Source organism: Myxocyprinus asiaticus, chromosome 46 (assembly GCF_019703515.2).
Source record: "Myxocyprinus asiaticus isolate MX2 ecotype Aquarium Trade chromosome 46, UBuf_Myxa_2, whole genome shotgun sequence".
In the NCBI taxonomy this organism is placed as follows: Eukaryota; Metazoa; Chordata; class Actinopteri; order Cypriniformes; family Catostomidae; genus Myxocyprinus; species Myxocyprinus asiaticus.
In genome coordinates this window covers 13,332,420-13,350,305 of record NC_059389.1, presented here as the reverse complement: position 1 = coordinate 13,350,305, position 17,886 = coordinate 13,332,420, and the positions used below count along the sequence as shown (strand labels likewise).

General features: G+C 37.3%; 1 protein-coding gene across 2 annotated transcripts; it reads right to left on the bottom strand.

Annotated features, from left to right (window-relative positions):
* Nucleotides 1-1,113: 1,113 nt before the first annotated feature.
* Nucleotides 1,114-17,312, bottom strand: LOC127435550 (solute carrier family 45 member 3-like). Of its 2 annotated transcripts, XM_051689072.1 has the most exons (5): nucleotides 15,228-15,379; nucleotides 7,341-8,177; nucleotides 3,514-3,779; nucleotides 1,842-2,280; nucleotides 1,114-1,709 (listed from the first exon to the last, which is right to left on the bottom strand). In XM_051689072.1, the coding sequence occupies exons 1-4, from the start codon at nucleotides 15,373-15,375 to the stop codon at nucleotides 1,858-1,860; spliced, it is 1,674 nt and encodes a 557-aa protein (XP_051545032.1). In that variant the 5' UTR covers nucleotides 15,376-15,379; the 3' UTR covers nucleotides 1,114-1,709; nucleotides 1,842-1,857. The 2 variants fall into 2 exon arrangements, with proteins under 2 accessions (XP_051545032.1, XP_051545031.1); XM_051689071.1 differs by having other exon boundaries at nucleotides 1,115-2,280; nucleotides 15,228-17,312.
* Between the last annotated feature and the right edge of the window lie 574 nt (nucleotides 17,313-17,886).

Genomic DNA, 17,886 nt, shown 5'->3' with positions numbered 1-17,886 from the left:
ACTACTGGCCATTACTTTGAATCTACTGGGCAAAGAGGAGAATTTATAGTTAAAAAGGACTTAAATACTGATCTGTTTCTCACCCACACTTACGTTGCTTCTGAAGATATAGATTTAACCACTGGAGTCTAATGGATTACTTTTATGCTGCCTTTATGTGCTTTTTGGAGCTTCAAAGTTCTGGTCACCATTCACTGGCTTTGTATGAACCTACAGAGCTGAGATATTCTTCTAAAAATCTTTGTTTATGTTCAGCAGAAGAAAGAGTCATAAACATCTGGTATGGCATGAGGGTGAGTAAATGACGAGAGACAAATTTTGGCTATCCCTTTAAGTAAACACATTTCTGCAACCCCATCATTGTTGCAAAATATTGAATTTAGAGTAGCACACTATATGGGAAAAAACTATGAAAATGTATAAGCCCACAAAAAAAAAAAAAAAAAAATGATTTTAAGAATTTTCACTGAACTTTATCAACCCATGAGATTTGGATCTGCAATACGCAGTAATATGCACACTGACATGCATCAATAAAGCATCATATACAAAAGACATACTTTACATTAGTGACTGCCATAATGTGCAAATATCTGATATCACTGTTCATTCCCTGCTTCTTTACATTCGTTTTTGAATATGTTTTAATTAATAAACAAACTCTTAGAAGCATTGAATTTCAGGGCTCTAGTAGTGACCTTGACCTAAAGTAATGAATAAATAATAATTAAAACTGAGGCAGACATAATCGCTATGGATGACAGATAAAGTGCAGTAAATGTTTTCCTTGTAAAAACCTGACCCATTTATCTGCCATTCTAACACCCTCAATTAAACTGGCAGACAGCCAGTGTTCATTGTCAAGATACTTCAGAAGTCTAATTTAAGTAACAAAAGTGAATGTTGCATAAAGTGATTGAGTGAGACAGCATTATGACACCTGTGTGTTGCAGTTGCATCCACTTCATTTATAGCAAGACAATGTGCTAATTTAAAGCATTAAAGGCTGTTTAACACCACTTTAGTTAAAGTGTTTATCCTCTGTTGAAATACAAATGTGTTAATCACAATTTACAGATTCAGGAAAACAAAGCAAAAATACCAGAAGTTAGTTTATTCTATTATTTTTCCCTCTAACAAAATAATTCTATAGCAAGCAAGGTTTGTCTTTCTTATGCACTTTAATGTTGCACATTTATTTACACACAAAAAGGTCAGACAGTTATTCAGCTCTGAAAAATATGGTAACACTTTCCAATAATGTTCAGTTTGTTAACATAAGTTATGGTCTGTGTGTAAAGTCTCCTGTGGAAAAATATTCCAGATTGTCATTTTGAACACTAGACTGACATTTTATACATGGCTATATTGTGCTATTAGTCTTGATTACTGACCAAGAAACCTCATAAAGACACTTTTGTTTGACAAGTCAAATGAGGTTAGTGTGACTACATCAATACAGATGACCTCACCAAAATGGGTTGCATAAAAAATTCCCATAGGGATATAAATATATGTATATATTATCAATATAAAAAATATATACACAATAAAATAGTTCTTTAAAAAAGTCTTTACGAAATAACAGGATTTACATCGTCCAATTTGACATTGGTCCCAAAATTTTTATTTGTCTTTAGGCATAGAAATCTGATGGAGAAAGCAGTCTAGACCGCTTATGCACAATTCATCCTCAAAGCAAACATAACCTGAATGAGAAAGGTAGAAACAATGCAGTCAGCACAACATAGACAGTAAATTAAGTAATTTACATTTAAACAATATGGCCAGTTATTTAGTCAAAACGTTCAAGGGGGACAGATTTTTAAGATATGACTCACATCATAACTGCATCTTTCAGTTTCTGAGGTCCTTTTGGTCAAAGATGATGTGGGTGGCAAAATAAATGCCAATGGCACCAAAGATGGCAGAGGAGGCGATGTATGCAGTAACAGACTCTGTGAACTGGACGATCATGCCCATGAAGAGGGTGGGGAAGACCTGAGATAAAAGGAAGGTGCTGTCCAGAATGGCAAAGTCTAGTCCTACCCCACGTTTTTCAAAATCCTCTGACTCCAGACCAAGGGGTGTACCATTTTGATTGTGCAGAGGGGGGTAATATTCTTGTCCATCACTGTTGTGATAAGCATGCCCATTGGAAATGCCATTCTTGTGGCTGAGATCTCTAGGGTCATTGTCTAAATTAAAACAAACAGAATCCCTTGTGATGGTGAATCCATTCTTGTGCAGTTTTTTGGTTTTGCTGTTTTGCATGTACACCTGTTGGATGTTAGCAATGAGAAACAAGTGAGATATCTTGTATATAGACACACATATACATTATATATATATATATACATACATACATTTTACCTCTAGAGACCCCGCGTCCACATGCGTGGACATTACGTTTTGGCTTCGATATAGACTATGCATGATTACATTTTATTTAAACCAACTGATCTTAGTTCAGGAGACACTGGTCTGTCATAAAAGTGTTAAACTTTCGACACACTGAGTCATGTGACATAACAACAAGACACAAATCTGAGTTTGTTTTTGGGAAAAACTGCAAGAAAACTACATCTGGTAAGAAATCTCATAAAATTTTTACATTAAAACCGGTTTGAGTCAAAAGAGTCGAGTCTCTAGTTTCATCTGATTTGTCAATGTCAGTGATTTATCGCAAAACGGCACTCTGTTAAACATAATGACCACATATGTGGACTATAGTATAATTTTCCTTAAAATATCCAATATTCACTGTGCATTTTCACATTGAGAATCAATGGATGCATCCAAAAGCTGGAAAATGTAAGGATGAAAATAAGGTGCATTTCAAACTGTTCTGAGACCAGTGCAGACAGACAGCACACTGGAGGTTGAGTCATTCCCTATTAGGGAGCAAGGGAGCATCCTATAGCTTTCCTATGCAGCAAAGTGCATTCACTCCTAACATTCGGTTAAGAGTTCAGTTTCAGGCTGCAGATGATGTTTGTACAACACAACATGTTTGGCAGACATGGGACAAAAGTAATCAGTACACAGATTCAGAATTTTTCATGCAAAATTTTATTTTAACATGGTTAGCAGTGACTGGATGATGCTGGCCATTACTTTGAATCAGAATAATTTATTCAAATTTCTGATGTAATGTCTGTAACGTCTCAAAAACATGAATAACCAACACTCCTGGAAACATAAACAATTTTGTTTTAAAAAAAATATAAATAAATAAAAAAAATCAGACTTTATATAGCTTGGTATCATTTAAAATGTCCTCATCCCAATGTCCAAATATGTGGACATACATTTTTAGGAAAAGTATTTGGTTTTGCATGTTTCTTAGGGGCTACTCATTACAAATCAAAAAGGGGAATTGAAAATGCACACAGCAGTCACGCTCAGGAGGTTAAACTGTTTTTCAAACTACTTAAAAAAAATGTGTTTTTACATTATGCTATTTTCTATAAGAGCAGAGAGAGAAAACACACATGAGTATCAAGTGCATACCTCTTTCTCTTTGTGGTAGTGGCAGGTAAGTGTGTACGGCAAGGTCTGCAGCGTTGCATAGGCAAAGCCAGTGAGGGCTGACATAGCCGTGACCAACAGTACACTCTTGGACAGACAGATAACCAGGGCAGAAATGGTGAAGCTCACCATGCTGCTCAAATAGACCATCCTGGACCCAAAGACATGCACCAGCCTGCTCATGACCAGTGAGAAGAATGTTGAGGTAGCACACTGCAGAAACAGGCCCAGACTGCCCATACGTATACCTGTAAGGGCGATGTTACAAAAGTTACATATGGGAATCAGATGAAGATATTGGTTCCAAACAAATGACAATTCTCTCATCATTGAATCACTTTCATGCATCCCAGATGTGTATACATTTCTTCTGCAGAACACAAAGAAAGATTATTGATCTGTTTCTTACCCAAAGTGATTGCATTGCTTCAGAAGACATATATTAAACCACTGGAGTTTGTATGGATTATTTTTATGCTGCCTTTATTTAACTTTTGGAGCTTGAAAGGTCTGGTCACGATTCACTTGCATTGTATGGACCTACAGAGCTGAAATATTTTTCAAAATACCTTTGTTTGTGTTTTTCAGAAGAAAGAAAGTCAAACACATCTGGGATGGCATGAGGGTATTGAAATGGTGAGAGACTTTTCATTTTTGGGTGAACTATCCCTTTAAGGGTGAGTAAATAATGAAAGAATTATTCCTTTCATTGACCTCTATTTGAGCTGAAGGACAACAATGTTCTTGACACAATGCACTGTTCTTTAAACAACTACATGTACAAGTAAACAAAAATCCTTGTCCAAGCCTTGTTATTTTTGAGAGATAAGGTCATTTCAAACTATTTGCTTTGACCATTTAAACATAATAGAAAAAGCGTCCTTTGACTAAATCTTATGAGCAATGTTTACCATGGTATATGTTTGCATAGGCTTTGGAATTTTCCTCACAGCAGGAATTCATATTTTAAACACACGTATCTCAAACAGGTTTTGTTTGCCTGTACATGGTGCACCACTCAGGAAAAGTGTGTGAGAAGACGAAACATACATCAGCGTAAGGTCAACAAACACAATTATTTCTATTATAAAACCTCAGAGTCAGAGCAAGCTAAGAATATGAGGCCATAAATATACCTTATGCAAGTATGCATATGCAGATGTGAGCACTTTTGCCAATCCAAGGTCCTGCTGAACATGCTTAACGTGCATTCTTGTGCTACTGTTGCTGTAACAAACCTCAGTGACCCATTTTATATTAGGTGTCTTTAACTACTATGTACTTAACATCTGATATAATGTACTTATGTACATACGTGTTTTGCATTGCACTTACATTTAAAATATCTGCATTTTATAACATATGTAGTTACACTGTTAACCTTTCCCCAACCCTTATCCGAAAACCTAACTCTACACCCAAACCCTACCCCTACTCCTAAATCTACCCATTCCTCAACCTCAATAGCAGCAAATGTGAATCTTGTAAGAATTATGCAGAACAACATGTAGTTGCACAATATGTACATTTTGTATGTATTTTAATGTAAGTACATAGTAGTTAGTAGTACATAGTAGTAGACACCTAATATAAGAGTGGTGGCGGCGTAGTGGACTAAAGCACTGAACTGGTAAGCAAAAGGTTGTTGGTTCAATCCCCACAGCCACCACCATTGTGTCCTTGAGCAAGGCACTTAACTCCAGGTTGCTCCAGGGGGATTGTCCCTGTAATAAGTGCACTGTAAGTCGCTTTGCATAAATGTAAATGTAAATATGAAGTGAGACTAACCTCATTACTCAAAGGGGCAATGGTTACCTTCAAAGATTGTGCAATTAAACTGGATGTGTTATTTTTCAGATAAGTTGCTCTAAATATACTGGCTTGAAGTCATTTGTTTAGCAATATTCTCTTTCAAACTGTTGCTCTGCCATTACAGTAGCTGACTTAAAACATGAAACTCACATTAGAAGCGGACAGTTTACACTAATATCCGCTATAGCGCCCCTTGCTGCAACATTGAGAATGTAACACATACTTGCGTTGTTATGAATCGTGGTCTGACACATTTTGGAATGCAACAATGCACAAAATCGAGCTGCATTCACATACTTGCATGGAGTATGTTTCGGCCTTAAGTCTATAACTTCGTGTTGTAAGGATGTTCGTATACATCCTCTGTACAGCTAGTTTGCTAGGGTTTACGTTTAATGATAAACACAATGGAACCAAAACACACTGACAATGATGATGATGAATGAGAAACAAGTGATTAAAAGATCGCAATATATTTTGAATCGTACAATATTATCATATTGTAACTCTACAGTAGGCATAGTTTGCTTTAGCTATTGGTAGACTATGTTGACAGACTTTATTTGTTTGCCTGTTGTTCTTAACCACATTTGTCAAAATATTTGCTAAAGAAGGTTTCTGTTGGTGTTCAAGCTCAATGGGAGAGGTTCAGAGGCCAGCTTAGCATGTGTCTAGATTTTGTAAACCTGTTGTTGACTAGCTAACAATGGGGAGTTGTGTTTATTAACCCTGCTTGAAGCTGTAGCACAGTATGGATGGAGGCCACAGGAAAAGGTGAAAACAAGTTCACAGTGCAGAGCCAGATGATCTGGCCATTGGAGGGAAATGACAAACCACACCAACACCAGTAGAACAAGAGCAAATGGTGCCTCAAAAATAGCAGGCTCTTTTTGACAGCAGACAGACAGTGAAACGATGTCAAGGTTTGTAAATCTTTCTTCATTGTTTTCTTTATTTCTCTCTCTCTCTCTCCCTCTCTCTCTTTCTTTCTTAACTTATTACCTATTCCTTCCTTACTTACAGCATGCCTCCAGACAAATTTCCATAACATCAACATTTACAAAAAAAAAAAACACCTCTGAGTATAATGTGTGATGCATTGCATACAAATGAATAAGATCCTACAAAATCGATTGATGAGCACACTTTTCATCCTATTCATCTACAATTTGCTAATTGCTAGTCGGTTGCTGGTGTATCAGTGGAGGGACATTCTCATTCTAGAGAGCATTTAATAAAAAAATAAGAAATAAATAAAAATATGTATTGCAAGATCAGTCATCAGTATTTCTGGTCTGTTTTCCCAGAAGAGAAAGCTCATTTTGTCGACCTTAAAGAGTACACTAAAGTCAATGAGCACTTTATTAGGAACACCTGTACACCAACTAATTCATGTGATTATCTAATCAGCCATACGGGTCAGTAGCTTCAGTTAATGTTCACATCAACCATCAGAATGGGGAAAAATGTGATTTCAGTGATTTAGATCATGGCATGTTTGTTGGTGCCAGACAAGCTGATTTGAGTATTTCTGTAACTGCTGATCTCTTGGGATTTTCATGCACAACAGTCTCTAGAGTTTACTCAGAATGGTGCCAAAAACAAAAAAAAACATCCAGTTAGCGGCAGTTCTGCGGACGGAAACGCCTTATTGATGAGAGAGGTCAACAGAGAATGAAAAGACTGGTTCGAGCTGACAGAAAGGCTACGGTAACTCAGATAACCACTCTGAACAATTGTAGTGAGCAGAATAGCATCTCAGAATGCACAACACATCCAGCCTTGAGGCAGATGGGCTACAACAGCAGATGACCACGCCGGGCACTTTATTAGGACCATAGTGTTCCTAGTAAAGTGCTCAGTGAGTGTATATGGCTTCAAAGCTAAAAAACTTGGACACATTTTTATTTAATGGGGTCTCTAATCACTAAAATAACTTGAGCTGCTCCATGTAAAATTATTTCAACTCCAAACTAAGTCTCATGCAACCAACTCACCTTCATCGTAGCGTTGCCTGAGAGCAGTGCCCGGAGCAGCACTTGGAACTCCTTCATACAATCCCTCGCCAACAAAATCTGTGTAGAAGAGCATGAAGGACATGACACCCATCCAGCTGCAGAGCTGAGCCAAGCACAGCTGTCGCATAACACGTGGTACATGGCAGTAGCTGCGGTAAATGGCTGGTGTCATAGACCAGCAAGTCCTCAGCAGGCATAGCAATGGGCCTGACTTCAGATAACGCAGCTTACACTGAAACAGATAGCAGCATGAGTGCGGAAAACACCATCCAGTCTCCAATGGCCCAGGTTCCAGGACAGACGTCCCACATGAAGGTTCCTCGGACACTTTCATGGTGACCAACACGCTGACCACGAAGATGAAGATGAGGAGGGAGAACAGACACTCTGCCTGCCCTCCCAGGTAGAACGAGAGAAGCCCACTGCTCCAGTCCAACGCGGGTAACAAGTAGCCAACGCAACCGCCTAGACTAACCATGAAGGAGAACATTGCGAAAGCCTGTCCGCAGTCGTCCCGTTCACGGTATAAGTCTGAGAGCAACGCCTCTAGTGGCGTGAAGCACACCTGCCCGCAGAAGTCCAATAGTCCCACGCCAAGGATGAGCAAGCCCACCTGGAGAGCCTGGTTACGGCGGGCGCTGCCCCAGCTAAGGTTGGCGGCCAGCACATCAGCATGCGGAATGATAAGGAGGGCTAGGAGAACACCCAATGACAGAAGCCATATGAAGGGTCGCCGGCGGCCATAGCTACTGTTGCAGTGGTCACTGGCTGAGCCAATCAGGGGGATGAAGAGAAGGCCCAGAACTGGTCCGATACCTGCAGAAAAGTCATAGAGATAATTAAGGCTGGGCGACAATCGTATTCACAATGATTTTGCTAGTAATATAAAATCAAGCAACATTGAAAATATCATGGTTGGTTTAATGCTATTTTTATTTTAGTTTCCTAAAGAGCATGTCATTAGACTAATTTTGAGGTCCTTCTTTTTCTCGTGGCTCACGAGTGTGAGAGCATTATGACAGAATAGCGTCCCTGATTTAAACTCCAGTCAAGTTGGATTAATTTTCATGAATCACATTAAACAGCCCATTTCAATGAATTGATTCATTTAAGTACAGTGATTTGTTGAATCAAATCTGATTCAATTATTAATTTCTGTCACCATTAAAAAAGTTCATGGAAGTCTCAGTGTAGCATGTACTAAAATGTTTTAGTAAACATACAGACCAATACTTTGGCAACGTCAGTGCCTACGTTACAGTCGGAAGTGGTTGCAAAAAGACTAGTATCGCGCCGGCGCAAATAGATAAACAAACTTTTAGTTAGCTGACCAACAGTCCTCAAAATGTTAGCTGTTACCTTTAAGTTGTCTGGTTAGGCTAAATGAAATGTCATGGTGCGCAGTTGGCTGTAAAAAAAAGAAAAAACGCAATGGCAAAAGCTTCACTTTTATCATATTCCGTCAACAGAGCTTACTGGACTGAGACAATTTCTTTATCTCCTCAGTCAACTCAAACTCAACGTTTGCAGCAAACATTTTATTATAGGTATGTTATTAACTCATATCATTATAATAATAGTATAGCTAAGAATATTTCTGTATTTATGATGGCTTTGTGTCGTACTTTCTTTTAAAGGTGCTGAAAGCGATTTTTTCATGGAAAGGTATGCATTTTCCTACTCCCTGAGAAATATTACTGAAATAAGTGATGTAAGATATCTCACCTGTCTCTGTGACAGTTCTAGACTCTGTAAACAGGAAACAAAAATGTGTCTGTGGACCGCAGACAATGATGCTTTTGACCTGTCAATCATTTTGCACGTTCTCATAGTGTTGTAGTTGCAGCAAATTATTGAGACTTACTGCCATTTTTAAGCCATGTTGTTTATAACAGCTGTCAGTTGAGGGAACTATTTTGCTGCTGCTGTTTTTAACAACCGTTTCTGCATGATGTCGGTCTCAATAAAGCTAATTGGTATTTTTGGAGTGCAGGGTTTTGGAAAGAGGGTATGTGGTTAATCCAACGGCTCAGTCTTGTGGAAGTAGAACTGCTAAAATCGAAAAAAGTGTGAAAACGGTCATGTATTTTTAACTTAGATTTTACATCAAGCATTTTAAATCTACTCAACAACAATGGCTGTTTGATTGAAATGATAAAATTGTACAAAATAAAATGCCATTTCAGAACAAGTACATAAGTAGAGATATCGAAAAGGCTGAAACATATTGAGATATAATTTTTTTTTTAGCTATATTGCCAAGTCCTCGAAATAATGTGACAATGTTATTCAATAAAGCAATTCAATTATTTACTACTTTGCCTTTAAAAGAGTTCAACAGAAAAATGTAATGCTTTTATGTCACTTAGAAAGAAAAATCACATCCATACCAACTTTCAAGGCCTTCATTCCTTCATTTTTTGGCTTTATCTTCAATTGAAACCCTCCCGCTATGCTGCATGTAACTTAAGGTGACCGATCTCTGGCTCGGCTACCTCCTCTTCACAGCTTTTCTAATTAAAGCAGATGACTCAGTCCACAGGTTGGGCACTTTGATTCATGCCTAGATCTTTAGGAGCTATTTTTATTCAAGTGGGTGCTAGAAAGATGACCCGAACATGTTTTGAATGCACTTTACTTACCGTACCTTAAAATCATTATATATATTATGCTACCGAGACCAATTTTATGCTTCTAGTATACCAGCGTCTTTGCAATTAGCATTATGGTGCATAATTGTAGTGTTTGCAAATAAGTGAAAGAGGCAAATTACAAACACACATTCCCTTGAGTGCTATAGCCAGAAAAATGGAAGCAGGTGTGGAATAACACACCTAAAACAATTTAAAGGCAACCAACATTTAAGGCACTGAGCAGGTATTGACAAAGCATGTGTTATTCTTCTGGGGAACACTGAAGAGGAAACCATGGAAGTGCATAGCCAAGGGAACTGCTTAGTCTTAAAGAAATGTATCTAACAATGTCTATCAGCACCGCCTGTAAGCCAAAATACTTACTTTTAACATACTTTTTTTCACATGGTAAAGGGAGAGTTTTGCGCATTTCATTTTAAAGGTGGCATTGTGCTGTTTGCAACAGTTTGAGACATATACAGTATATTCAATTGTAAGACTTTTTATATGTAATGTCTCTATAATTAAACTACAACCTCCACCCTATACTCAACACAAGTGCATCAATCTGGCACAAAAAGCACTTAAAAAGACAAAAGAATTCTGACAAACATTTGTCTTAGCCTCTGCCTGATGTTTATTTCGCACCAAACTGGAAAGTACTTTTTCGATCTGGCAAGCTCTGATCTGATTCACTGGCTAGTGTTTACAAGGTACTGGGTTGATATAGCAAGCACTTTTAAGGATAAATTAATCACTGGATTTGGTCACCAAGGTTTGCCAGATTGGTGGCATCAAACTTTTATCAATGATTTTCAGAGTTTTGCTTTGGTTGAGGTAACTGGCAGCAAGTAAACTAGATATCCATCAGCAAAAATCCATGATGTTCATGAGATACAAGTTCCACTTTGTTTTCTGAGTTATGTCTGTGAAAGTGTCTTTACATTTTGATCACAGAATCTATACAGATTTTCCGAAATGTTTACAGTGTTTTCTGTACAACTGTTTGAGGAGATTTCCGTTCCATTATTTACTTTTTTCATGCCAACCTGTTATTGTTGTATAATCGATTTCAGATGAACCTGTCCCTAACAAGCATGTAAAAACAAACTTAACTATGGTTGGTTGCTTTATATCTCAGTCAGACTGTCTCTCCTCTGTAAAAAGTTGGTTCTTAGCAAGAACAGGCTGCAATGTGGACCAGAACTTTTGCAGTTCAGTCAAAGGTCTGGCTACACATGCCTATCAAAACAGGAAAAATTTGCATCGGCTCCAAATGATTTATAAAAAAGCCTCCAAACCACACTCCATTAAGAAACAGTTAAACAAAACCTCAGGAATCACACACACAAGTGCACATTAAGCATCCTCAAACAAACAACAATGTCCTTTTGGGCTTTTGAAAGCACTTTGCTCCTAAAGGCAACGAGACTGGTTGTTTTGCCTTCATGAGTATATATAGCTTGTGAATGAATCTGAAAACAAAGCGTCTATCTCTACTTTCTACTGTGCAGCTGTCGACTAACAGTGCAGAGTGCAGTATACACCAACACACCACATATCTTCTGTCCGTCTGGACCGAAGTGACCACATGGACGTTTGTGAACTGCTCTTTTTGTTTTGGCTGCAAGGCAAAAAGTCTTGGAGAGAGACCCATTTACAGCGAAACCATATGGAAGCCATTTGCGGGCACAAAATAATGCATCTGTTCATATGGCACGCAGAAAAATCTAAAACACAGAGGATAAATATTTAGAGTTGTGGGTTTGGTGATTTGAGGATAAAATGAAAAAAACAAAACAACAAAAAAAAAAAAAACATGTACGTTGCTGTATTTAAACAAAGTTCTGCAGAACATTGTGTCTAGTAGAAAAAGCCAATGTTTCTTTCCCTGTAGCTAAGAAGTAGCAACCATTACTGATCCAGGAAAAACATTTCTATAAACCAATCAGATTTTAGGGATAGGTTCATGGTTAGACTTGAGCCAAGTGTACACTACAGGACTCAGTTCGTCTCATTTGATATTTTGAGTAGGGATGTCCCGATACCATTTTTTGGAGAACGAGTACAAATCCGATACCTGGTTGTTTTTTTCTGAATTCCATATCAACAATTTATTTAAATTTTATCATCAAAATGGTGTTTAAATAAATGAATTCCTTAAAAGTTTTATCAAATGGAAGTATAACAATTAATTTTCAACATGATCTTTTCTTATTTTTAATTTTTAATAATTTTAATAAAGTGCTGCATAACAGAGCATCACAGATGTTAAATATTGCTTAACTATCATAAAATAACTATTGATATACAATTATTATTATTATTTGAAGTATTAAAGTGAATATTACCTAACTATACAGTAGTGATCTATTTGTGTCATACTTTTTTCCCTTGATTAAATTGAGCTTTTATTTTGAAGTGTTTGTGTTGTCATGACCAAGGAGCTCTGAAGTTATGATGGTAGCTTCCCACTCTGGAAAATCAGGTTGCTATGTGACTCAGTGATTATTAAACTGCAAAAGGCTGGCATTTAATTAAATAATATGTAGTCTGTATGTGCCTCGTGCTAAAAAGTGAATTAGCGCTCTGCCTGCTGTCATCTGCTACAAACAGATTGTGCAATCCTCATGATGGTGTTTTCCGTGTATAAACCAAGGTTTGAGCACTTTGTTTCTTTATGTCACCAGCTCTACACATTCACAAGCACTCACATTTAAAGTGCTGCACATGCAAACTATATTTTTATCTTATTAAATCGAAGCTTTAGCAGTTAAATAATCTCACAAGAACATGACGTGATTTTAATTTGTGAGCTGAATGTTTACGTAATGACATTCATACGTCAGATGGTATCGTTTTTTAGTATCTGAGCATTTTTATGAGCACGAGTCAAGTACATGAGCGTAGAATCGGGACATCCCAAGTTTTGAGTCAGCGACTAGTCAGCAACAAGAAGTCACAAATAACGGCCTTGTAGTGTGCGCACTCCTGCGACATGTCGCAACCGCTACAACGGATTTCAAACCAGCTTGATATCTAGACGTCTTGTCAGGTGTGAGAGACCGACAATGAACCAAAGCCAATGAAATATTCAAGAGAACGCAAGAGGAGAACAATGTATTGGGAACCAGAAGACAAAAAGTAATTAGAAAATAAACTAAAACATCATCTACATTTCCCTATCTTCCGTCTTTTATTCAGCTGTTTTTCTTTTTTAATTTGCAAATAAGCGCAAATAAGCGCGAAAACTGGTGAGAGCAGTTCTTTCATGTTTGTTTACATGTGATCAAGAATAAACTGTGCAAGTTTGTGAATGAATTTCGTCATCTTAATTTTAAGATGCATTTTGGGTGATCCGATTGAAATGGGACCATGATAAAAACAGCTGTTTTTTTTTTGCTATTTATGTGTGGATTTAAAGGGAAACAATAAGCGTACAATCTGAAAATGTAAAAAAGCAAATGCATGAACATGCACAATATGGACACAGATATGACAGCAGCACGCACATCAATTGGGGACGAATGGTCATGTAGTTGATACGCCCAGTCCGCGATCAGTCATGTATTGTGTGGACCAGAACCACGGAAAACAAGGTTTTAGATACTGTCAATATGGCCATATTGTCCATTTCAGCTTCTGTCCAAACATACAAAAAATGTCTGTGTAAATGTTACATATGAAAACCTAAGAAAAATAGTGAGATCAGGCTGCCCAAACACACCAATCTGCCACTGAATGGCAAAAAGATAGTCTCGCCCCAAACTCACACCATTGGCTGAGACAATGTTGCTGTGTCGGGCTGGTCTGGATGCTCAAACAAACAGAGCAATCAACTGATAGCACCACACAGCCACAATTTTCAGCAAAATCAACCTATGAATAGCTTACTTACTCTGCATATTAAACTGGGATAGGAGAAAGCAACATTGAAACAATATATCATACTTCAGCATTAAACTACACATTCTGGCTGAGAGAACTTATTGAGTTTGGGCCCATTAAGACTAAATTATCAGTCACTACTGATAAAAGTCCAGAGGAATATCCCACAGAATTTTAACAGGATGCAGTAAAACTATACATGCTTCCACACAGCTGTTGACCCCTTGAGCCTTGGGACTCTTTCTGCAGTCCAGTGCCTTCCAATTAGCACCTAATTACCACCTGGATGAAGCAGTGATTTAGTCACTATTTATGACAATGACCTCCATTATAGGATTGACTCCTCAGTGGGAAACAACCTTGACATACTGTTTACAGCCAGTGTTATTATAACAATATAACAAAAACGAAATAAAAACATTTTCCTGGGGGCCTGGGTAGCTCAGCGAGTAAAGACGCTGACTACCACCCCTGGAGTCGCGAGTTCAAATCCAGGGCGTGCTGAGCGACTCCAGCGAGGTCTCCTAAGCAACCAAATTGGCCCGGTTGCTAGGGAGGGTAGAGGGGTAACCTCCTTGTGGTCGCTATAATGTGGTTCGGTCTCGGTGGGGCGTGTGGTGAGTTGTGCGTGGTTTCTGCGGAGAATAGAGTGAAGCCTCCACACAGGCTATGTCTCAGCTGTAACGTGCTCAACAAGCAACGTGAAAGAATGCGCGGATTGACAGTATCAGACGCAGAGGCAACTGAGATTCATCCTCCGCCACCCGGATTGAGGACTTACAGCCCATTGGGAATTGGGCATTCCAAATTGGGGAGAAAAAGGGGAGAATAAATAAATAAATAAAAATAATTGAATAGGAAAAACTGAAACAAAACAAAAAAATTTGGAATGACTCCAAAACCAATAAAAGCCAGTAATACATTAAATAAGGTCCCATTTGTTAACATTAGTTAATGCATTAGGTATAATGAACTAACAATGAACAATATAATTTTATAGCATTTATTAATCTTTGTTAATGTTGGTTTACAAAAATAAAATTGTTAATTGATAATTCATGCAAGATCATTATGCATTAACTAATATTAACATATGAAACTGTAAAAAATGTATTAGTATATGTTGAAATTAACATTAACCAAGATACTGTTCATTGTTAGTTCATGGTAACTAATGTAGTTATAGCAATGTTAACAAATGGAACCTTAGTGTAAAGTGCTACCCTATAAAATCAAATAAAATTGACTTACAGCATGGTTCTTCTCTAACCAATCATAAACCCTAATTTGACATTAAAAGTTAGTTCCTTATCCTATTGGGCAAAATTCCAGGCTGAAACCTTACCTAAAACCATTGTCATGTACTGTTCCTTCACACCAGCTTCCAGCAACAGAGGGGGCACATAGGTGATCCCAGCAGCCACGCAGATCTCCAGGCCACATGTCAGTGAGTTGAGCAGGACCAGACGCCACTGAGACCTCCATCCAGTCATATTTACACAGGAAGAGTTCACCTGTCTCCCGTGTGTACTGCGATAGCTCTACTGATTCTTCCAGGAGGAGTTGGAGAGAGCAGGGTCAGGTGCCCGGGGACGCGGTGGGCGAATGGGGTGTGGGAGAGTAGAGACGCTGACTCTCAGCAGGCTCAGATAAACTAGAGGATCCATCTTGTCTTCAGCATTCTTGATCTGAAAGGAAGAGCACAGCTGTCACAAGTACCCCAAAATGCTTACGCAGTGTCGCAATCAAACGCAATGTGACAGAGCGACAAGTGATATATCCTCTATTTTAAAACTGCTCTGAGTTTATGTCCTAACCAGCCATGACTGTGACAAGCAACAACATATTTTGTTAGTTGCTTGGTTTCTATTTTTGTACCAGGTAGTTCTGCCCACAGCAAAATCTCATTGGTCCAAAATCAAGCTACACTGTATATTAAATACAGCAGTATATTAAACAATAAATATGATCTGATTGGCTGTGATTATGTTGCTTTGCAAAGTATTTCACTTTCAGTATTGACAGAAAAATAAAAGTTGCTAGAAATTTGTCACGTCAGTCTTTGTTTAGTAATTTCACTAACTTTCTATATTAATCATTTGTCTTTCAGAATCCAAATACACTCCACACGTCTAGTAAAACAAAATACCTAATTAACATACAGTATCTCTTCATAGATACTGTCAAATGAACTGTTATGGTTTCTACTTAAATGTATTTATTTAGCAGATGCTTTTATCCAAAACAATTTACAAATGAGAATAATAAAAGCAGCTGCAAATAATCCAAGAGCAAAAATAATGAAGTAGTGCTACCATACCAAATTTCATTTGAGAACTAGAATAGTACAATGCTATGGCAGAAGTGTAAATGCAGAGCAGTGGAAAATGAAGTTTTAATCAAGTTTAATTAATAGTTAGTTAGTGCAATTAAATAAGTTTATTTTTTACAGTCGTTAATTGGTTAGTTAGTGAATGCAATAAATAAGATTAGTTAGTTAGTCAGTGTACAGCTGTATTTTCAAGGCTTGCAAATTAATTGCCAATGCATGGATTTGGTAGATGCAGCCACCTTTTGTCCTCTTGTCTCATGACTCCTTATGATTTTTTTATGTGATGAACAATATGAAACACATTTGGGTTTCTCTCATCCGCAGGCCAGTAAGGTGACCCTGTCTGAGTCCACCTTCCCTGCTCTCTCTGTCATTAGCTCATTCACTCAGGGCTGATTAGACTAGGCCTCATATCAAGGGCCTCCTCACTGCGGTTGCCACCTCTAATTAGCAGTCTTTGCTCATAAAAAGCAACATTAATGAATCTGATTTTTACAGCTTCCAGTGGAGAACCCTGCAATGAGAGTATAATGCTGTGACAGCACAAACTCCTGTGGTGAATAAAAATAAATTATGAATTTATGACTTTATGACTAATTCCGGGGTTTATTTTCTCCACCGGGTTATTCATTCTTATTCCGGTACATTCCAATGGACACATTATTAGGTCTTAAACAATGATGGGTGTTGGCTTACATTTTGCAAGTGAAAGGGTCTGAACCTTAATTAACCAGAAATTAAATGAAATTTACTTATTAGAAAACAAATACGTTGGAGCTGCGGTGCAGTGGTTTATGCAAATGCCAAAGGACATAGGTTCAAGTTCATAAAAAAAGGTCCTTAAATAAAAAATAACTCCTATATGTTTGAGTCTTAAATATTTCCAACTGCAGCCATGGAAGCCAAGGAAATGTTAGAGGAGCAAAATGTCTTTGCAATCTAAATGTAAAATAGTATTAAAGTTATACATGTAAATACAAAATAAAAGACAATCAGTTACTTGAATATTCTGTACTGCTGTTCATCAGTGTGTCATAAATCAGACAATCTATGTTGCACAACTGTAAGAGGTTTTATGATACCACAATCATCATTAGTAATGAATAGTGAAGGCATTATAAATCCATTATAAAGCATTTGTAATGTCTCATAATACACCTTATATTTTTTTTTATAACTAATTTTAAATAATTGTAACCACAATTATAATCCATTATGATACTTAAATATTCATAGTTATACCTTAAGAGTATAATGCATTATAACATGACCAACATCAAATTTTATCTGAAGTTATAAGGTATTATATATTAGGTATGCTTTAAGTGACAAAAGCAATGTTTATTTATAAACATTCATAAAATGTTTTTAAGTGGTTATAAGACATTACAATTCAAGCTTGTAAAATGCTTATTGATTATTTTAATATATTTGCAACCTGTATTATATTTCACTTAAATTACACCCTGTTGGGCAAAATTACATGGAAAATGTCTTAATGTCACAAAATGTACATTGTGAATGTGTTCTATTGTATTCTGTGCATTTTTATATAACTTCCATTATATTAAATTGGCTTGTAATGTATTGTATGTTACAAGTTTATGTTATGGCTATTTACTATTCATTGCTTTTGTATCTTTACTTAAAACAGGCCGAGACCACTTATAAT

Excerpts from the sequence above, each read along its gene's own strand:
- LOC127435550 (XM_051689071.1), bottom strand. The coding sequence starts at position 15,375 with ATGACTGGATGGAGGTCTCAGTGGCGTCTGGTCCTGCTCAACTCACTG. Across the intron at positions 8,178-15,227 it reads GTACATGACAATGGTTTTAG|GTATCGGACCAGTTCTGGGC; the intron begins GTAAGGTTTCAG and ends ACTTTTCTGCAG. Across the intron at positions 2,281-3,513 it reads ACTACCACAAAGAGAAAGAG|GTGTACATGCAAAACAGCAA; the intron begins GTATGCACTTGA and ends AACATCCAACAG.